Here is a 22,820-nt window from a genome sequence, read left to right as displayed (position 1 = left end):
GATGACAAAGAAAAGGTTTGAAGAGAGTTTCCGTTGCAGCCCTGAAAAAATGTCGTAATGGCAAAAAGGTGGTTGAAACAGAAATATTTCATCTAGTACTGTAAACTGTGAAGCGGGGTTTAAATTACATGAGCATGCGGGAGGAGGGGGGGGGGGAGGGTGGGAATTTTGAGGAAGGGGATTTTAAGAGAGCTTTTTTAGAGGGACATCATAAATTGGAAGTGTAGGTCTACTAAAAATTTAACTGCTCCATCAGTCTCCAGACTTATGAGGTCGTAATGATGTTAATTATTGCGACATTGTCCGACTAAATTGTATCCTTCATTTTGGTTGCCATTTTCCCTAGCCTCCAGTCCCCCCCCCTACCCCATTATTGTGATCTATGTTGTTAACGTATTATTCATAAATTTGCCCTGTTTAATACATGTCTCCACATTCACCATCATTTGGGATATTGAACCACTTTCACAAGAAAAACTCTCTTTTTGTCCAAATCCGCAAAGCCTATTTATCACTCTGTAAGACAGTATTTTTGCCGAAATGTGGATTTTTGGATATTTTTGAAAAAGTCTGAAAAGCCTAAATGATAATTTGTTAATACCAATGTCACACTTACCTTTCGCTAGCTAATACATGGGTTACATCTTTCAGGCACATCTATCATTATCAGTTTGGTGTAGTACTATATACAGTACCAACACACCAGTCGAATTATAAATAATGCGACGACATTGTTACCTTTTCCGCCTTCTCTTTGAAGAAATTATAACTACCCATTTTGCTCTCGATCGATTTCAGATTCTTGATGTGCACCAGCGGAGACGAACTGAGGAGTAAAGCAGGCTGGGGTGGCACAGGCAATGAATCTCGAAGCAAACTCATGGAGTTATTACAAGGTAAATAATGACATGTGATGGCTAAGTGCCTCATTCCAACATCTCTCTCTTCAGCGATGAGTGTATATCATCTGTATTGACTGCCAAAAGGCTCATGAGATACAATGGTGTTATGGATGATACATCCCCAAGTTACTCTGTTTCCTGGCTTTACCTGTCTCCTCACAACCGCTGCACTCTCGCTGTTCCGTGTCTAGGGTGAACTGGTGAGGAGAGAGGTAAGCAAGTTAAGTATTGAATATCCCAAATGGGGTGAGTTTTAGGATTTCTAATTGATATAATAGATCCGGAGATAAGTTGATATTGTGTACGGATGTGGCATTGTATAGGTGGTAGGAGACAAACGTGTAGTTACAAATATCAGATCTCAAGTAATTTGTGCATTAAAAATGGTGACATCACATAGCATTTAGCATGAGACTTTTTGAGAAAAATCTTAGATAGGGTTGGGGGGGGGGTGTGGGTGTCTTAGTTTGATCAATTGCAGTCCTACTTTGAGTAATAATCTGTAAGGTCCATGAAATTATTGACCGAATATCAAGAGGCTACTTTCAAGATGGTCAGCTGGTGTTTCTGTCTGTTTTGTGACCAGTGAGGAGCCTGTTTCCCTTCTGTCGGCTAGTCTGTCAACTCACAGAAGTGATAGTTTTCTTCCTCAGTGTAAAAACAAAAATTGGCTTTGTCTTTGCAGGTTTTCTACCTCCCTCTGTGATGTTACCACCGAGAAGATTGCTGACCCTACTGGGACAGGCCGTAGAATTACAGAAGAAACGTTGCCCTTACCACAACAGCCCTACTTATTCAGCTGAAGATGGCTTTCAGAATGTTTCGTTACTATATGACCACGTTTGTAATAAGTGAGTCCTACTTCAAAGAGTGTACTTGTAATAAATAAGAAATCAGTCTCCTACTCCTAACAAAGTATTCTTAATTGCTCTCAAAGGGTCTTTACATTTGCAATCACAGTTCTAATGCAAAGATTTTACCCTGAAACGAAAGGGTACATGGAAGGTTTTGAAGCAACACTGTCTATGAACAAACTGAAAATTGTATGTGGTTGTTGACAAAAAATATTGAGAGGGATTTGAGGTTGGAATCCCCACTAACTTCACTGTTGTTTGATGTTAGTGTCACATGTCATTCACTAAGAATGAGACTAAATGAAATGTAAATGCAGCAACATTAAGTGTAAGGTCATATGCAATTGCTGTCACACTTTTTACAGTTCATTAGACCTCTTAAAGGTTATCAGCATCCTTACCCTCCCCTCTTCCCTTCCCCCACCCACCTTCCACTCTAAAAACACTAAATTTAGAATTCACATAATACCATTCTTGGAGTATTTTTACTGACTCTTTCATTGAATTGTCTAGAATGACTCAGATGATAAATAAGTCGAGAGAGCTAGGTATTTACTTCACTCCTCTGTGACCTGTCTCCAGTCTAATTGTGTATATTCCTCATCTACCTACAGTAAACTACTGATGGGGGTAACATTTTAGCACTGTGACCCCTATCCCAAGTAAAGCTATCTGTATCATGTATATTGTAATACCTCAATTAGCTTCAAAAGATTGAAAATTAACTGATGGGTGCTTCTTGCAATCAGTGAGCTTGATATAAACCCAGCAGATGGTTGTATATAGCAACTGGATAATTGTTAAGTGTTTTAATTAAGACTATAAGGTACTACATTTGATATTGTCACATTATTGAGTATTAATTTCAATAGTTTCTTTGTCATTGCTTTGGCTCTCACTTTCGGATGAACAGAAAGGATGTCATGGTTATCGTTACTGTCAATCATTTTGAGCTCATTGTAGGGTGGGATATATTATTGTGGATCAGGACTAGGAAAGAGGAAGGGGGGGGGGGGGGGAGAGAGAGTAAACGGTGGAGGGGGCCTTGAGATGGTACTTAAAAAAACTTCCATTATTCATAATATTTGCAACATAATTTGTTCACTCAAGACATTGAAATTAATATTTTTGGTTATATTTTTCAAAGAGCTTAATTTCTCAGGTAGTTATACTGATCATGTTTAACAATACCTTAATTTTGAAATCTGTTTCGTTTCTTCCCCAGAAATCAATTTCCATCCAAAATTAAACAGGTTTTGTCAGACCATTGCGACGAAGTCTGGTATTGTAAGTTCTCTCCCGACGGCAGTAAACTCGCCACCGGTTCCAAAGATGCAACTATCATCGTGTGGGATGTAAATAAGGTAGGGTCTTTCAGCTGTCAGTGTTAACAAATGTCAGGTTTGAAAAATGAAGGAGTAGTCATATGTAGTGGCTGTTACATTTTATTTTACATGAGACAGAGAAAGTTAAAACAAGAGGAAGGAATTTTCCTTGTTCCATTTGACATCATTTCTAACTTGCCGAGCGTATCCAGAAAGGAAAGTGAGCCTTTGTGTCGTAGCAATGCCCTGGTAAGAGAGACATTGTACATTCAATCACTTTTCAGGAAACGGGTGAGCTGAAACATAGACGGACCTTAGAGAGACACACTTTCCAGGTTTCCTTTCTTTGTTGGACCCCGGACGGACGGTACATTATAGCATGTGGACCAGAAGACTCGTCAGAGGTCTGGATATGGAACGTAGAGGTAAAGATTCTGTTGATGAAGTCTTCATTCAGAGTGTTCATTGCCAAACAAAATTTCTTGTAACGTTTCTTTTCCTTTGGTTTGAAGTAGCTTCTTTATTAAAGGATGGAGCTATAGGTAATGACAGGGCATATTTTTAATGGTGGTCTGGTAGTCCGAGACGACCAAATTTATGTTCGGACAACAAACATCAAATGTGGAGGTCGTCCGGCGTACAACTAGTCGTTTACATCAAATTCAAATTGCACTGTACACCCCGAAATAGGTTAACTGATACATTGCTATCACCCCCAAAGCTGGTGTTCTATTCACGAACAAAACACATTGGATCCTTGACAATATTGGGATATGTATTGTGATTTGCACTAAAATCAACTATATTACATTTTATTATCTTAATATATTATAATACATATGATATTCAAAAAATGTTCAAAATACATGTAATGGCAGCTATAGAGTACGGCATCGGGGATGGTGCCTGCCTCAGGTTGAGAACATGATTATATGCTTCTATTTTAAATCTCTGTAGCATAGTAAGGCGAGCAATATTGATTTACTTCATTGCCATTCGCAGCTGTCAACAATATTTCATATGGAAGCTCCGAGCATTGCCTCTGAGAGGCAAACCTATGTAAGGGTGGCATTGATGTTTGTAACTGTCATGTTCTCCTTCTTGTGTGATATTTATTTTCAGACCGGTGAAACCAAGACGAAGATGAGTCAGTCTCCAGATGACAGTCTAACCAGTGTATCATGTAACTCTAGTAATGGTAACTTTGTTACAGGTGGTATGAGAGGCCAGTTTTACCATTGTGTAAGTTATTTGAATGCAATTGAACTATTCAGTCATGGGGAGGGAGGCCAGGGGTGTGGGTAATGTTAGTTGTGGTATTGGGAGGGGGAGGGGGTGGCACAAATTACTTCTGTTTGAATCAATGACTTGCATTCATCATTCCACCAAAGTGTTCATAAATGCTTCATTTGTTGTGTACTGTCTATCACTGGAGAACAAAAACTCTCACAGTGTGTGGGAGGGTGGTTAGGGGAGAAAAGGCACAAATCCAGATAGATATCTGGTAAAAGAATTGAAAGAATCATGAATGACAAACATGAAAGGAAGAATTAAAGGTTTCAACTTCCCTTGTTCAGCATTTAAACAGGTTGAATTCTCATTGTATCTTAATTCGTTTGATGTAATATGAAATGTATGAAGATCTGGATTATCAGAACCTCTAAAAGGTGGGGGTGAAGGAGAAAGAGGTATTTTAACTCTGTTGGATATTGAATAAGCAAAATAGTTTAGAATTTGCCCTCTCTTGATTTTTGGGATATGTGCAATGTTCCACATGTACATGGTTATCATCTTGAGTAATATAAATTGTGAATATGCTTGTGTCTTTCTTTGTACATTGTTTTATTTCTGTCATATATCAAATATAATATATCAAAAAATGTTGTCATAAAGAGCTAAACAAAAAGTTTATGGGATGTTCAGTGTGTGTGTATTCTTACAGTAGCTGTTTTGTGCAATTAATTAAACATTCAGGGTTTGGGGAATAGTTAAGCTGATATCTAAGCACAAAACAGTATACAAACATTGCATTATTGATACACAAACTCAATTAGTTGTAGAGAAGAAGTACATACTGAACCATGATATTTCTTTAGTCTTTGATACGAAGCATAATTCATAAACTTCAAAAAGTGTTACACAAAATTTGAGCATAAAATTCTTCACTGCTGTATTATTCATGAAAGCTTGTGTTGTGTGTAAGACAAGGTTATTGTTAATAGCTTGTCTTACCAAGGGACGAGGATGTAGAAGGAAATTATGCCAGTTATGATATTCGGTCAATAATTCAGTGGACTCACAGTTGGACGCAAAATCGGATTTACCTCCTTTCGTATTGATTTTGCTCTCTACTAGTGCAACTGAGAAAACTGTGAAATATGAACAGAAGAATGACCTTGTCAGTGGATGATATGATAATCTAGTTCTCCTTGGGTGTTGAAATAATTTCTAGTATTGAAAGAGGAATTAACAGGGTCTACATAAATAGGGGCATAAGGGGTAGTAAAAGTGTTATTGAAAACACAGGGTGGTCTTGGACATTTCATTGAAAGTGCAGTTTAACATTTTTGTTTGGTGAATACATGCAACGATGAGCGTCAGAAAATTCTTTGAAAACCCCCGGTTTTCTGTAATAGTGCTTCGAATGGCAAAATCTGGTCTTGTGAGATAAATTAGTAATGAAAGCATTACTTTTCCAATTTAGAACTGGACATTTTTGGTCATTTTCTAAAATATTATGTTGAATATTTAGCTTTAGAAAATGATAAGTTTTCCCCAACTAACTGTATTCGGATTCTTGCAGCATGGATTTATCTTTGGTGTACATGTATGTGCAAGTCTATTCATTCGTAGTGTTATTCTATACACTTACATTCACAGGATATAGACGGTAATGTCGTAGACACATGGGAAGGAGTCAGAGTTCAAGGGCTGTACATGAAGAAGGACGGGAAAACTGCCATCGCTTCAGACACACACAGCAGATTACGAGAATACAACTTTGACGACTTAACTTCACAAAATTTGTAAGTTCCAACTCTTAGCCATCGTATGTTTCGTGGATGTGTTTCCAAGAATGCTAACGTCTGCATTTTGGATTTAACATGAGTTGCTGTGTATGATTTACTTATGGTTTCCTCAGTATAATAATGTTTTCTCGTTTACAAAACTTAAGCCGGTAATAGAATTTGTGTACAAAGCTTAGATATCTGGTAAAAGAATTGAAAGAATCATGAATGACAAACATAAAAGGAAGAATTAAAGGTTTACAACTTCCCTTGTTCAGCATTTAAACAGGTTGAATTCTCATTGTATCTTTAATTTGTTTGATGTAATATGAAATTTATGAAGATCTGGATTATCAGAACCTGTATCTTTTGTATCTATGTGATATAGAACCATTCATTTTTGTGTCATTCTGTATGTTGATCGTGCTATGTGATGTGGCTATACAGGGCAGATGTGTAAGGCTTTTTCCTGGTTGTCCATTGGACTGCTCAAGGTTGACTTTGGATCAGCTGTGACCTTTAACTTCCACTGTTGTTTGTTATGCACCTTATTTGGCATTATAGTAGCAGGGCTTCACATAACATGACTCATGGGTTTGTGCCTTTTCTGTTTGTAAACCAACCTCAACTTTCTCTTTGGTGGTCACAAGTTCTTGGTTTGATACCAAGCACAGGGTCTAATGTAGATGCATGGAGGTTTAAAATCAGTTTGTAGATGCACGGAGGTTTAATATCAGTTTGTATTGTTTTAAAGCTGAACACCGAGCAGGGTTTCTGATACATAATGTAACGCAGCCTTATTTGCATTTATTGCATACATAGTGTCATAAGAAAGTTTTAGATCACAGAAATTTTTCAGAATTTGAATTATGAAAACATTGCACAAACCACAACACTTTCACAGCAGATGTAGCTGCCCTACTTCACCCAAACTCTGGGCTGAAGTTTCTTATCGATATCTAGTGACAGGCTACTTACTAGCAGATTGCACAAACCTTGGACAAGAAGACGAAAGCTCTTGAAAACATATGTACCAAGTACTGCACTGGTTAAACCAAAGTGAGGAAATCATGTGGTTATAATTTTATTTTGAAGAGTAATGAAATTAGTATTCTCTTGAATTAACTTCTTTGGTCTCTAAGAACCTGTCTGGAAGTTTCTCGTAAGTTTTTCTTATCGTGATTTAACGTTAATAATTTTTGTTTGTTCATTTTTCAGAATTAAGGAAGATCACTCCATTATGTCCTTTTCTGTCGATTCCAATGAAAGACTAGCACTCCTCAGCGTAGCATACCAAGGTGTTCACCTCTGGGATATCAAAGACAAAATCCTCGTTCGGAAGTTCCAAGGTGTCAGCCAGGGCTTTTACACAATACATTCATGTTTCGGGGGAGTGGACGAAAAGTTTGTTGCAAGCGGAAGTGAAGGTGAGTTTTACGTTGGTTCTCAATTTAGCTTTCTGTCCTTTGAACTCTTTTGTACCTTTGAACCTGCTCTAGCGAAATACAAAACCGAAATGTCCGTCCGTTTATCATTTTATTACTTTGGTTGTTCTTGTGCAAAGTTCAGAATGTGTTGTTAGTTTCTGTTAGGCATCTGGAGGAAGGGAGTGGCCTCCTTACTGACAAAATAATTAGAAATAACTTTACAAAAAGAGTGGCTTGTATATGCTGCTTTAAGGATAAAGCATGATGATATATGATATTCAGGGTGGAATTGTAATTTAAGAGAAGAAATTTCCAAATCCAACCATAAGGGCATTGTCATGTTTAGAGTCTGTAAGGTAATATTCTCCTTCCAAAAGGTCAGTACAATGCTATTTTTTTGTCGATGCCAGCTGCAAATATAAGCTCAGAATGGAATTGCTAATAGATTTCTTGAAGCTGCAAAAAAACTGATGTGTGAAGTTACAACAACAAAAAACCTGTCAATATGTTATGTATTACCTCTGCAAGTAATTGCAGAAGACCCCAGTACAAAAGGAATAGTCCAAGGTCAGTGTTATCAAAATAGTGGTTAAAATTTTATTTACAAAAAAACCTGTGAATATGTTATGTATTACCTCTGCAATTCATTGCACAAGACTCCAGTAGAAAGGACTGTTCCAAGGTCAGGTGTGATCAAAACAGTGGTAAAAAATTATTTTCCAAAAACAGTCAATATATAATGTATTATCTCTGCAAGTAATTGCAGAAGACCCCAGTACAAATTACTTGTCATTGGTCAGTGTGATAAAAGTAGTGGAAACAAGTTTTGTTCATTTGTTGGAACTTGGAAACATGCATAGTCTGTTGGGACTCTTGAATTGTGTAAGAACCCATATGGGATGAAGTATCATGTATATCTGTGTGTCGTTGTATTTCAGATAATAATGTATATATATGGCACATCAAGGAGGAGATGCCGATAGCTGTTCTTCAGGGCCATACACGGACAGTCAACTGCGTCGCTTGGAATCCAGTCGTACCAACTATGCTCGTCTCCGTGTCGGATGACTGTAATATCAGAGTATGGGGAGCGGATGATGGTATGTAGGAAAGAGGGAACATTGATGGGTATGGGGTGCAGGATATGGGATGATAGGGAAGGCAAAAAGAATTTAGGGTTGGCAAGGAGGGCAGGGTCCTCTTGGAAAGTTAGAGACATGTCTACGTATGATAAAAGCTGTAGGCGCAAAGAGCCACTGTCTATAACGCTTTTTATTGTTTGAGATATTCAAAGAAACGTACATATCTATGTTGCAGGACCACAAAGCCTAGTTTATAGGATATCAGGTCAGCTTTTAAGAAGTAATATAAAGTCAATCATAAGAAAAAGAAAAGACTTTTGGCCTCAAATAACATGTTTACAGTGCAGTACACATTTACCAAGGAAAATATGATTTTGGGATGTCATCAACTGGTGCTAATTTGTTGCTATGAAGGTTTAAACAACATTTATTTGATTGAGTTACTAAAAATTTCATGAAAGCAATGGATTAAATTTAAGCTGACCTGGACTGAGAAGTTACATTCATCGCTGATTTATTCGTAAGGGAGAATTCCAGACATTCAGCATAACTTATAGGAAAAAATACCTTGAAAACTATAATAGCTATAGAATCATTAGTAGCATTGAATTTTTTTAATTTTCTTTTTTAATTTAAGAGTAATGAGTCTAAAATTTAGAATGGAAAAAAGTGGCTGAAGGGGGGGGGGGGGGTTTGGATCTATGAATGGTCATCGGCTAAATGTGGAGCTAATGAGCTATTACTTATTATTAAAGTTCTTGTGGCATGAAGACAAAAGTGTTAAATGACCAATATCTATCTCCAGAAATGAGTGCTGGATCTTATGTACAGAACACATCATATGATAGCTATAATGCCACTAGATGAAGTTAATCAAAAAGATTTTCAACTTCTTGAGGCAACAAATCATTACAATCATTATGACAATTGGATTGACAAATTTATTACAGTAACAGAAATTTTAAGTAATTTTTTTTCTTGTCAGGTTCAGAGAACAGCACGGAAGTCTGACATCTATGATACCAAAATCATTCAAAACTCTTCCATCAAGTGGTCAAAGAAAAAGTGTGGCTTGATACCAGTCTCCGAGCTTTGTATCAAGCTGACCAAAGACTCGCTTGAGTATCTGCCGTAGGATTTCAGCGATTCTCATAGGGCAGCATTGTGTAGTGAATTAGCTTACAGTATCTGACGTCTGTGTACGTGGAAGCAACTCCGAAGTAGTTCTGGCTCAGTTGCTCTATGGAAGGTTTGAAAAACCAGCCCAAAAATCTGGTTCAAGGTATTTTCATGAGGCAGATCTCAACGAAAATTCTTTGTGAAGGATCTGAAAGCAATCCGCTCTTGGAAAAGGGTAAAACCAAGGTAAGATCAAATGATTGGTACGGTCAGTCGAACTTCTCAGAAACTGAGTCTGAGTTTCAGCAGTAGAAGATACTGAGATGGAGATAGTCTCTAATCCCGAGAGAGAGATTGATCTGAAGAGGAACAGTGGAGGATGAAGACTGCTCCTAAAAGAATGAAAAGGAGGTGGCCTGTTTTATGAAGAAAATTGAGAAAATTGAATCGAGATATATGTGTGGTGGCTTGAAATACTGAAGTTGTCCTAATCTTGGATTAACTATGTAATTAAAATTAAATTTCATCAAGTTTTAATCTCAGTTTTGATTGGAATCAAAGTAATGTAAAAAATATGTTACTTGAAGACAGATCCGTTTTTTTTTTTCCTTTTCTTTTTTTCCCCGTTTTTCAGAAACTGGGGAGAAGGGATTGTTTCCTTAAATATCTTTCATTCATTTTCGGGGATTCTAAATCTTTATCTGATTTGATTTATATCTCTGGGAAGTTTTATGTTTAAAGTTAGACAATTTTAACCTAGATCAAAAGCTAGTTGATGGTAGTAAACCAGTTCTTTATTTGAGTTTCTAACCTCTTAAGTACTTAATAACTTGTACATCAAGAAATCAGCTGTTTCAGAGTGACAAGAAGGGTGCTTTACTCCAATATCTAATTTCTGTGAATAGTTCCATCAGTTCTCCCCTTCATTAGCTCCACCTCTTCCTCATATGGGGGAGTGGGGGGGGGGGGGGGTATTACCTTGGTGATAGTGGTTTAGACTGTAATAAGAAACATTTGATATTGTTTGGTAAATACACCCAAAAACTGCACACAAATGGCCTGCTTGACTGGCTTTGAAACCCAAATCACATAGGGAACAAGCTATTGGACTTATTTACTAAATGGCATTACACAAGCAAGGATGAAAGGAATGATGTACCAACCTATTATCCAAATGACTAGTGGAATCAAGATTGATTGTAATATATGTTACATGGTTAAGCTGTCAAATCTTACCATACTTTACAGACTTATGAAAATTTACCAAGGCTTCATCATTTGTTTTGCTCATTTGATACAAAAGATGAGAGCATTTTAGATGTTAGTGTCGGATATTTTGGATTATTTCCATTGAGTCACTCCATTTGCCACTCATGTTGAATCATCCCTAAAAACTTCCTGACTCAACTCAACTCAAGTCAAGGATTTCATTTATATCACTGTGTTGTGTTGGTTGGCAAAATCTTAAAACTCAACTCCATCAAGTCCTTTTCATGTTGGCACAGGAATGACATCCGTTTCTGATACAATCATGTTATTAGTGTTTGTAACAGAGAGCTGCAAAGTTTTAAACTTGAGTTTACAAAATTTGCTTTGCAAATTTGTGTTAGCTATGCAATGGTAACTGTAGCTCCTATAAGATCATCTCTGTGAGTTCAATAGGTATCAGACACACAGTCTCATCTATCCAGGGTCGTCTATCTCTTTGACCTTGTTTCGCAAAATAAATACTAATCCACGTGGACTTTTGCATGACTGAATAGTCCTCTCAACGACAGAATGTTGCTTCGTAGCATATCAGCTTAATTTTTTGTAGAGGAGATATTTCCTACATCAGAGATTTTATTCACCTATGTTGCGATGCACTCTTAGGGCTATATTGTAATTACCACAAACACTTTAATGGAAGCTCTTTTCCTCTGCCTTTGGTCTTCCTCTGTGCTCTAGGCACAGTCCATGCCGGTGTATTTAATACCCAGGTTACTCATATGCATGTATTGTAGATTTCTGTTTGTTAGCCTCAGTTTCATTAGCATATCGGCCTGTTTCGGTAGCAGTTTCATTAGCCTCGGTTTCGTTATCCTCTGTGCTCAAGCAATGTCCATGCCGGTGTATTTAATAACCAGGTTAGTCATGTGCATGTACGGTGAATTTCTGTTTGTTAGCCTCAGTTTCATTAGCATATCGGCCTGTTTCGGTAGCAGTTTCATTAGCCTCGGTTTCGTTATCCTCTGTGCTCAAGCAATGTCCATGCCGGTGTATTTAATAACCAGGTTAGTCATGTGCATGTACGGTGAATTTCTGTTTGTTAGCCTCAGTTTCATTAGCATATCGGCCTGTTTCGGTAGCAGTTTCATTAGCCTCGGTTTCGTTATCCTCTGTGCTCAAGCACGGTCCATGCCGTTGAATATAATACCCAGGTTAATACTCATGTGCATGTTCTGTGGAGATCCTTTTGTTAGCCTCAGTTGCTTAAATATGCAGGTGATTGCTAGTGAAGTGAGTGAATTCCTCCAAACAGGAATAGAATTACTGATTCATTAGCAAGAATACAGATTGTCTTTACGATTTTTAGAATTTTAACCGTCATTTTGTACTTGGTTAAGAATTTTATATAACCCACCAAGTGTTACTGAAAATAATTGATCAAATTAAGACACTTCCTAGATTGTTTTTGTAACCAAAGGACCAATAAGGAGTGATGGTTAAGGTGTGATTAGTTAATGAAATTTGATAAGATTTTCAAAACTTTGTTGCCTGTGCTATTTTCATATTCGTGTTGAAGGTCGTCAGTATTGGCCCAAATTTTAGCACACTAAAAAATTACTAGAAGTTTTATATATTTCAAAAATGTACTTTGCTAGAAGTTGTGACACTCCATGTTATTTCCAGACACAGAGAAAGGGTGCAATCAGATATTATATGTCTCAATACTGCTCAAGGCTTTGAGGATCGCTATAATTAAGTGCTTGTTGAAATCTGAGCATGAGTGACCATTATTGAACTATCTAGCATATATAGAGGCAACACTGAAGCCCCTCGCCACGAGCAGACTGGGAAACTTCAAACCTTGCCTTTTTTACGTCATTACATGTAATGAAACTCGACTAGTAAAGCTGATGAGCTAGTGTTTTCATGGAGTTTTAGTTAAGATCCAGTAGCATCTTAAAATTTACCAACATCATTGAAAACAATTACTTTTATGTTCATGCTGAGCCACAACCAGTAAAGTTTCCTAACTCGAGTCGAGTCAGTGATTCAAGTCACTTTACTATCTCTCTGGGAGGAAAAGTGTCTCAAGTCCTGGCATTTTGTGGATTCAGTGACTCGGTCATTACATCCCCCAACCTGCAAAATACAAATGGTGTAATCTTGGAGATTTACCCCCCAAAACCTGAAAATATGAAGATTTTTTGAAAAACATTAGGAAGTCAAATAATAATTAAAACTCATTTATTTTAATAAAAATATCCGCAACCCCATATCAAATCTACTTTGATTTTGTCTTACTGGTTTAAGAATCCAACACATGAGATTTGGAGATTTCACTATGAGACACTACATAAAACTGTAAGGTACTGGAGGTTTTGCAAACATGAAAATTAGCTCTTAGAGATTCCAAAGTTAATTTTTTGGGCCATGTGTCTAAACGAAGTACTTGTCCAGGTACCATTTTGTTTGTCTTTTTTGTGTTGATGCTGCCATCATGTGTTTTTATTTCTTTGAGAGACAAGGATCCATTGTTTGGAGACTTGCATGATATATGTAGAGAGCAGTAGATAATGGTCTAGTACAGTATTGTATTATGGATGGATTTGCATAAAATAAAAATGGAAAAATTGTTTTAAACTCTAATTTCTTGTTGCTTTGTCTTTCTTTCTGTTTTTTTGTGTGTGTGTCATATACCAGAGGATTAAGTTTGATATCACACTGAGTGTGCTAAAATTGAAAGGACTTTTCCATCATTATTAGGATTCCGACTCTCAAATTTCTTTGAGAACTGGAGGAAACAATATTTATTTTGAAGATCACTGAAAAACCTTTGGTGATCATATTATTCTCCAAAGATATTTTAATTGGTTGGTTTAAAGATTTTCAAGTCCTGTCTAAATGCTAGAATTATGGAATTTTCCTCAAGTGACCTTTGACATCAGTATCACATGACTTGATTCATGACAGGAATTATTGTCTGGTGTTCACCATTAGAAAATCATTGATGTAGTATCTTGCTTTTACATTAGCAAAGAAATCTATGACAATTACATGTGAAGCTGAACAAAGTGACGGCTGGTCTTATTGCAACATCATTTCATGTATTACACATCTAAGTAATTTTTTAAAATATTACACATGCACCATGTCTAGCAACCAACCCCCCCCCCCCACTGCAATCCCCCACTGCAATCCCCCCGCCTTTGCACTTCCATTGTGAGCAAATGTTGCAGGTTACAACACCAGTCTCATGAACAGAAGAAAAGTACTGACTGGAAGTTAGATTCCTCCCAGAGCAGAGCATTACTTTAAGATGCAGCATGACATGAAGTTAAATATGATATGTGCTCATGTATTAAAAATTACCACATATACGGGTTGAATTCCTCTAGCAGCTTATTGTAACAAAAAGTGGGTTGCGAGGGATCTTCTCATTCATGCACATACTGTAGTTATGTTCAAGTACATTCATCCTAAAAATACATTTTGTAGTCTGTGTTTGAAAAATTCCCAAAGGCTGAATATGTTGGCTCAAACTCTCAAAGCACTCCTTCTTTACACATAATTGTGAGAAAGTCCAAAAATAAGATCTACAACAGTTGTATGTCACAATTTGTATTTTAAAATCATTTATCAACATTGTATAAAATTCAAAACATCAATTAAGATATTGCTTTTAACATATTTTGCACATCATTTTATGTGACATTGTTTCCAAACAGGGAAGTACTTTGCTGCAAGGGTGGCATGTTTCCACTTGAGCAATTGGAACTAGTATATAATGATGTTACTTAATCACAGGCTCTTCAACTGTAATTTCAGGTAATATCCAATCTAAGGCTATAAAGATAGGCACAATGCGGTCAGGTAAAGTCGTTCAATCTGTTAGTATCATCGTGTACATGACAGGAAAGGTATAGAAATTTCCATTTCACTCCAGGATTATTTTCACTTTCTTTGCAAAAAGTTGATCAATTTTGACATAAAGAATTTGTTTTTGATATGGTCGATGTTGTTTGTGGGTGTTTCTTAATGCTGTATGTTGCTGGAAGATTCTATAGCCCTACTTGATAAACTACCTCAGAGTAATTGACCCATTAATTTTTTATGGTCTAAAAATCACCTAACAATGGTGACTGATGATAAAACTGCACATTGACTAATTTGATTGCAATTGATTGCATATTAAAATGGAAGTTAAACATTTATCAAAAACTTGGGAAAGAAATCACCTTTTGACAAATATGGAAACATTTTATTGGTCAGACTCTCTCAAAAACATTGTTTACAAATAACTTTTCTTCTGCAACCCATCTCACAACCCACGATATGAGTTTGGCGACTTGTCTTTTGGGCTTGTACCCATAGTTTAGGGAGGCATGGTTCTACAGGACAGGAAAAAGCATGAAAAGTTGCTACAATGTGTTCAGGAATAATTTATGATTTATTAAGGGGGGAGGGGGGCTCCATCTATTCTGTAATCACAACCCTAGAGAAAGTGTGAAAGTAAAGCAGACTTTAAAGGGTGTGAAGACTTGCGCAAAAAGAAACGTCTAATGCCGGTAATCTGACCTACTTTCTAATGAGGTGTAACAGAAGTGTTAGACACCACCATCGATCCCAGAAAATACACACAAAGCTTGCTACCGTAGATAATTGGACACTAGTGTACAGTCAGTACATACAGCTGCGGTCAATACACACAGCACAGTGTATAAACGATACAGCGATGGACATCTCAGGTCCAGCTAAAGATAATAAGGTATCACGTTTCATTACTTTCTGCATTTTGTAGCCACACGAACAAATTGTCACTTGCAAGCAACAGAAAGTTAACTTTTTCTGATAGCTGCATGCGGTTTGGGGTGAGTCTTCAATGGATGAGATTAAACTGATAGTGATTTAGCTGAAAGTTGACTGGACTGTCATCGCTGCTCCACATATTATGTCTCTGGAGATTGTGATGGGGAATCTGTTCTCTGTCTCTTCAACGGCTGAAAGTAGTCAAATATTTGGTCACCTTTACGGCGTTTCGAGACTCTAACCTGGAATGAGATAGGTCAAACACACAGGTTAAACAACTTTCAAAAACAGAAAGGATAGTGAATTTGAAATTTTGTAATTTTGAGGCATTGTCAGGAGTGAAAAGGTGATATAACTGTTCCTGGAGTTAATTCACCTCCATCAATTGAATGCAGTATTAAACTGTCCTCTGACAATGTTCGCTGTTTAACCGACTATTGAATATGAACAGTTTAAAATTAACTGACAGCCTTTTTAGCCGGTCTAACGCTATGTGGTCTGAAATGGAGAGCAATTGTTAATGACCTTTGACATCATCTCTATACAGTTTTCTTGCCTCAAAATCATTGCCAAACAAAGGTAATTTCATAAGTCACATAAGTTTTACCGATAATCATTGCTATCACAACTTTTAATCACTCATTTTCACCATGTAGGCGATATGTAAATATGTTTATCATAAATCATATGAATATTTGAGGTAAATATTTCTATAAAACTGAACATATCTGAACACCAGTAAAATCAGTTAGGCCTAGACCTACTCTCTTTCAGTTACAATTTCCTTACCTTTGGAGTGTTGCTATGTTCTTCTTGAACTTCCTCACTACTCGAACCTGCTCTGTTCCCTTTATTCCGAAGGGCAACTCCTTCCCCTCCCCTCTTCTTTTCCACTTTATCCTGGATATCTCGCACATTAATCTCTTGTTTACACGTGGAAGTTCTTTCAATGGATAATTCCTTTCCGTCTTGTGGATTGTCTCTTCCACCAACTATGCTCTGGGTACTTCCTTTTATTTTGTCTTCTTTATCTGGTCTTACTAGCCTAAATATATGATTCTCTTTCTGTTCCTTATTTGGTAGTTTATTTTCCTTATCATTTTTCGATTCAGCTTTATGTTCTGCTTGTGTTAAGTGTGTCACTCTTTGGTGTACATCTAACACACTCTCAGATCTACTTTCACCACTTCTAGTATCATCATTAGATCCAGTACTCATTAATCTGCTGTTTTCACTGTCTGTCCTGTTTATCCAATCTTTTAAACTTGACAGCCTTTTCCCTCTCCTCTTACAGTAGGTTTCCTTGGCGACAGACATTCTCGGAGTTGTTGGACTAGATGTAGTCTTCGTGACATCGCATTCTACGGAGTCCTTGAGGGGACTTTTATCTTTGCTTATCCTCTCTGAATTCTGTAATACTTCCTTCCTATCCTTGGGCTCATCACTCTGTTCTTTGCCATTCTCATTTCTGTTGCTTTTGTTATTAGTCGGTGGCGTTGCCCAGGCCTTTAGATTAAATTTCCCCTTTCCAGTCTCTTTTGACTGCAAAGTTGTACCGGTTTCCTTTGAGTTCGAATTGTTTGCTGTTGTTGATTCTCTCATTGTTTCAGGGGGTTCCAGTGTTCTAGTTTCACTCTGTGCCAAACATTCTGATGATTAATCGATAAAAGAAATAAGAAATAAAAGAAATAATAAGTTATCATTAATGTGAAAGGATAAGAGTAAATGGGAATCACTACTTTAATACTTTTGGTACAAGTTTCCAATAAATAGGTCAGTCATTTCCATGTTTTCATTGTGGGATGGTGTTAACAAAAAGAAAATAAAAAAAACATGAAGCACAATACTGTAGCTTTACCTTCTTCTGAGGATGGTTGCTCCCACTTTGCTTCTCCAATTGGACGTTCTTCCTCTTTCACACCTTCTTGTTTCATCCTCCAGATTCTCATGGTACAGTCATCAGCACAGGTCACGACCTATAAGAGCAAAGGTCAACAGAAAAAATATCAGGGGTCAGACGTAAATTCAACCTTATCCAACATTACGTGGTAGAATCTCAAGTATGAAGCTAGACAATCTGTAGAACTGTTTTGCTAAGGTTAGGTGCCAATTTTGCTATAAAGCTTTATATGTCAAAGTCTTTCGATATGCTGCCACTGAAAAGGATAAGTAAAGCATGAAAAGTCTGCCATTAAAAGGAATGAACAACACCCTGGTGATTGTACTCAGAGCTGCTTGTGAAACACTGTTGAACATGGATACATTTTACTGCTAGATTTGTTTTAAGTCCCTGTAAAGCCCTAACGCTCTTTTCCCTGTCAAATTGTTTACCCGAATAATAAATTGTACGTTCCTATGTTCTGTGAACTCCTATGATTGTCCGCAGTCTTTGGGAGTCATACTCCTGTCAAGGAACAACCTTTTTTCCATTTCCATTGCTCCTATTCCCTCTCCCACTCTCTGCCCTTCCATTCGTTCCCATTTCCTTTCCTCTCATGCCCCCCCCCCCCTCTTCTTTTCAAGTAAATATTGTCTCTAGGAAAACACCCTTCAGATAGAAACTGCTTGTAACTCTGTAAGTGTTTACACTTGAATATAATTATGTCCTATAATTCCCGAAACCTTACTGGTTTTGAAATTTATGAGCGACGATACTTACGTGTCTTACCTGAAGCTTACCTGATACTAGTACAAAATCCACAAACATCGCTATGAAAGTAAACATTTAATAGAGAATTCACCGGGCTTGTAGCCTGATTGACATTTCTAACCCTATATATCAATTGGAATAACTTAATGTATTTTTTTTCCACCTGTCTTAACGATTAGTAGCAAATACCTTTGTCTTATCAATTGGAGACCATGCCACAGCTGTGACTTCCCCACTATGACCGCTAAGGATTATGGGAGGTTTGTCAGGCTCATCCGTCTATGAAAAGCAGGAAATAATGTATATAGCATTATTGAATTATTTCTTTGATATGATGTTCTTACTTCATTTTGTCATCACACAATTGATTAAATATTTAGTACTGATTGAAGGAAAAACAATTCTGATGGTCAATAGCTGACTTTTTACAAGAAATGCTTCACTATTGAGTGAAAAAAAATACAAAACCTGATAGCAACTTTGATTGCAAAGACATGACTATTTAATATTTGGTGAAACTTTATGATTATGAAAGTATCTAAGTAAGGTGAATGACTGACTGACTTTCTAAGGCAAATTACTTCCAACTTATCTTTAGTTTTACTTTTATATTTACAAATGCCAATGAGAAGAAGGGGAAAAAATACAAGAAGAAAACAAAAGTAAAAGGAAGAAGAGGAACTGACAGCTAAGCAATTTATCACATTTTAAGGACATCTTAACAAAACAGTTTCCACAGGAGAGAAAAGCTTTGTCAGAACATACGCAATGACATGATGATATAACAGATTTTTTGGAGTAACAAAGAGTTTATCAAGCAATAGTAAGTGACCTTCAAGCAGCATCTAAAATTAGGAAGAAGAAATTGGGATTGGATTTTCAAATAGCAATGCAAACTGTTTTTGTCTTACTGAGCTTTAAATATTCCATTAACTGACAATGGTTAGGAGCTGAATTTACCTTCCAAATATAGGCATTTGAGTCCGATGATCCACTAAGCAGGTAGTGATCATCAGATGATAGAAGACTCTTTACATAAAACGTAGAATTCACGTGACCGGAATATTTCGCTGCCGGCTGGCCGCTCAGTACACCCACGCAATCATATGCATAGACGACACCGTCAGTGCAGTTTGCATAAAACCTGCTGCGAGAAGAGTCTATCGTCAAGGAGGAGAAACCTGTAAAATGAAAAGAAATCTTAACTTCTGAGAAAACTGACAAGTGTAATATTACTGTAAGTAGTAAGGAAACATAATAAATAACTGCGCATTAATAATAATAATAATAATTTAGAAAAAGAAAAACATATTTTTGCCGCCTTTAAAACCACACAGACTGACAGGCAGCACACTTGCGGATGACACAGACAGATTTCTTAGAACTTAAATGAAACGAAATGACTGACCATGTTTTCCCTGGCTGTTGCCACCGTAGTGATATCCATAATATGGGTCCGGTGTCTTCTTCTGTTTCTTAGGTAAGGCTCTGACATCCCACATCTTAACAATGCTGAAAGAACAGAATATATAAACTTTGGTTCCATCGACTAGACGTGTAAATATGCTGAGTGATTGCAAAAATACCCTCTGAATTGAAAAACATGCCTTGTTTCTATGAATACATATAAAGCCCTGTTAGGCTATAATGAATCAGAGACCCTGACAATAACACAAACACTGACCTAGACTATGGGATAACTCAAAACAAAATCCAATTACAAATGTTATGATTACATTTCACTGTCGCAGAGACTTGAGAAAATTACCATGGGAAAAATGTAAGCTGTCAAATTTGAAAATAGCCAAAATTTTTGAAAATTGCCAAAATTTGACAGCAATAGTTTTTCAGCAGTTCCCTTACATCCCTTTGAATTCAAAGCAATTAAACGTTACGCTCTTTCTATTCTGGAGGAGATTTTCCTTGAATCTACTCACCCATCAGCACTACCAGATGATAACAACAGGTTATCTGATTGAAACAGGACGGAGGTTACACTCTGGAGAGGATTAATGTTCAGCATGGCCTTGGACATTCCTCGTCTCCATCTCGGTTTTACTCTGCTTAAGTCTTTGTCTTCGTGTGCTTTGGTGATGGTAGCGATCGGAACTGGGCGATTCTTTCTGCTCTCTGTCATGAATAATACAAGAGTCAGACACAAAGCAGTTAAATGTGTTCAGCTCTGAACTTGTCCACTTAAAACAATGATGGGACGTTTAACATAGTATATAAGGAGTACAAAGACCAGCAAACACCATATATTCTAACATTAGTAGCTGGACCGTATTGTAATAAACAACATGAAACAATATTGGCTTTCCATAGGACAACATAAACAGGTCTTATATCCCTCTTAAATGGCAATGGTGCCACACTGTTATAAGATGTTTGCTTCATTGAGAAATTGACTTTTCTATTTTCTATCTTTTACATCTGAGAATACCTTGAGGAAAAGAATCCTTTAAATACTAATAAATTCCTTTTTTTCAGGTATCCTCCCATATGTGAAGCTACATCTTTAAGCTTGGCCTACATCATCCATGCAAACATGATAATTTAGTGAGAAGACTATTGTGTATGATTTGACATAAACACAAGAGAAAATTGTGCAATTGTCATAGCTTTTTAAAGTTGGTATCCTAAAATCTTGATGTATCATGTATTTTACTAATTGAACAAAACAAGATTTGTGACATTTTTAATATTGGAAAGATATGTTTATATTTTATAGATATTTGACTACCACATTTCTAAAGAAGCCATCTCGACCTTACCAGAGCATCTTGTGTCCCAGATAATGATACTTCCATCTCTTGCCCCAGTTGCTAAGATGTTGTTGTTTTGGAAACCAAAAGACACTGATTTCAAACTTCCACTGTGTTGTTTAAATATTGCTTTCTTTTTGCCGGAGGGTGCATCCCACAAAACAGCTGACTGGTCACCTGATGCAGTAACTATCCATGGTTCCTTGTGAGCCCAGGCAATGTCAAAGATTGCATTGTCATGAGCTTCAAATCCTGAAAAGAATGATTTGTAATAAAAGTTACGGTTATGAATTATTGGCTTACATAAAAGAGAGGACAGTTTAGAAATGGAATATTTGTTTCATAATTTTTGCAAACTTAAAGCCTTTCAGAATCCTTAAGATGGATATTACTTCAATCATATTATATTAATGAATTAATATTGAAACTAGTGTATAATGTACAAAAGTAGACTTTGTTTATTGTGAAAACATATATTTGCCTACTGGACTCAAACACTTTGTCAGTAATCATAAATAAATTGTTCTGAGTTTTTGTATAGTACTATACAGTAAATTATCCAACAGCTGTTTCATAGCTATGTATGACTTTGAGATATGGGTGGGTGTGTCTAAACCAAATCTTAAGTGTACTATATCTCCTAAAAGTGACACTCATTTAACTTACAACTATTGATTGAAAGTTATGTTTACCAGGTTCAGCTATAGTGGCAATATAAAGCAGTTCTGAGTAATCTATACGCTTAGATGTATATTGCTGATGTTATATCTAACATTCCAGACACTAACTGTCACAGTGGCTTGTTTACAAAACCAGTTCATATTTGTGATTTTCATCAATTCTGGGCAAAAAAACTAAAACATTGTCTTACCAGAAACAAACCCATTTGATAAAGCTTTCCTAGTATCAAAGAACCTCATGATTCCATCTTCATCGGCTGATGCGAGAATGTCAGGATTGATGTTACTAAATGCTGCTGAAAACGACGGCACCAACTCATCTTCATTATCAGCTTGAAGAAATGCAAAGTGATCTGGTGGGTAACAGGTCAACTTTTTCAGGCCTTCAAACACCTGTTGAAATCCTTAAAAGTGAAGAAGAGAAAGAAGAAAAATGTACTCACTACTCAGCAATGACGAGATTAAACAAGAATGACAATAATGGGGTTAAAATCAAGTCAACAATTTTAAATTCAAGGGTTCAGTAGGTCTGTAGAACACTACTGCACTTCATTAACAAAAGCAAAACTGTCATTTTTACATAAAAACACAGTTACCACAATGTCACCTGCATATCTAATCATAATACATTGATCACTATATAGAGCTTTAATTGCAACCTCAAATTAAACAATAACCTTGTAGTGGTATCACAGATTTTCAGAAACCAATTTAAGAACCCGGCCCAGCCTAGGACTAACGTTGGACACTAGTAATGTATACTGTAGGACCACAGCGTAGTGGCATTCCCTATCGGTTGAAAGTCATTCATGGATGAGTCATTTAAATGATTGAAAATCATTAATTATCACATACCTCTCTTCTTGTATTTTCCTATCGAATATCGCCCTTCAATTTGTCTGTTATGCGGCCAATGCAGCACACGATTGGCAACATTATACCTTTGGGTTTTAACGAGTTCCATTATCGAACAGGCAATATGGACAACAACTC

At 36.8% G+C, this 22,820-nt stretch overlaps 2 protein-coding genes across 2 annotated transcripts in view; one reads left to right on the top strand and one right to left on the bottom strand.

Moving 5' to 3' along the window:
* The window catches only part of LOC139971167 (WD repeat-containing protein 26-like), a 47,452-nt gene extending 33,880 nt beyond the window's left edge, over positions 1–13,572 (top strand). The window contains exons 5-13 of the mRNA XM_071977405.1: positions 799–896; positions 1,588–1,753; positions 2,982–3,120; positions 3,366–3,506; positions 4,204–4,323; positions 5,962–6,107; positions 7,308–7,516; positions 8,455–8,616; positions 9,584–13,572. Of these exons, the coding sequence (XP_071833506.1) occupies positions 799–896; positions 1,588–1,753; positions 2,982–3,120; positions 3,366–3,506; positions 4,204–4,323; positions 5,962–6,107; positions 7,308–7,516; positions 8,455–8,616; positions 9,584–9,609 (1,207 nt within the window). The 3' untranslated portion in view covers positions 9,610–13,572. The remainder of the gene's footprint in view (positions 1–798; positions 897–1,587; positions 1,754–2,981; positions 3,121–3,365; positions 3,507–4,203; positions 4,324–5,961; positions 6,108–7,307; positions 7,517–8,454; positions 8,617–9,583) is intronic.
* A 956-nt stretch (positions 13,573–14,528) lies between these two features.
* On the bottom strand, positions 14,529–22,817 carry LOC139971152 (uncharacterized). Its single transcript, XM_071977380.1, has 10 exons — positions 22,683–22,817; positions 22,019–22,231; positions 21,157–21,399; positions 20,320–20,512; positions 19,791–19,894; positions 19,343–19,563; positions 18,572–18,661; positions 17,591–17,708; positions 16,522–17,381; positions 14,529–15,974 (listed from the first exon to the last, which is right to left on the bottom strand). Exons 1-10 carry the CDS (start codon positions 22,789–22,791, stop codon positions 15,873–15,875), a joined length of 2,253 nt encoding a protein of 750 aa, XP_071833481.1. The 5' UTR covers positions 22,792–22,817; the 3' UTR covers positions 14,529–15,872.
* Between the last annotated feature and the right edge of the window lie 3 nt (positions 22,818–22,820).

The sequence above is a fragment of the Apostichopus japonicus genome, chromosome 8, assembly GCF_037975245.1.
Source record: "Apostichopus japonicus isolate 1M-3 chromosome 8, ASM3797524v1, whole genome shotgun sequence".
In the NCBI taxonomy this organism is placed as follows: domain Eukaryota; kingdom Metazoa; phylum Echinodermata; class Holothuroidea; order Aspidochirotida; family Stichopodidae; genus Apostichopus; species Apostichopus japonicus.
The sequence above is the reverse complement of the archived record's forward strand: the minus strand, read 5'-3'. Positions and strand labels throughout refer to the sequence as shown.

What these genes read in the sequence shown, in the direction of transcription:
- LOC139971152 (XM_071977380.1), bottom strand. Translation starts at nt 22,791, where the DNA reads ATGGAACTCGTTAAAACCCAAAGGTATAATGTTGCCAATCGTGTGCTG. An exon ending in ATCAAATGGGTTTGTTTCTG is followed by an intron (nt 21,400 to 22,018) that starts GTAAGACAATGT and finishes CATTCTTTTCAG; the next exon opens with GATTTGAAGCTCATGACAAT. An exon ending in GCAACCATCCTCAGAAGAAG is followed by an intron (nt 17,382 to 17,590) that starts GTAAAGCTACAG and finishes ATTAATCATCAG; the next exon opens with AATGTTTGGCACAGAGTGAA.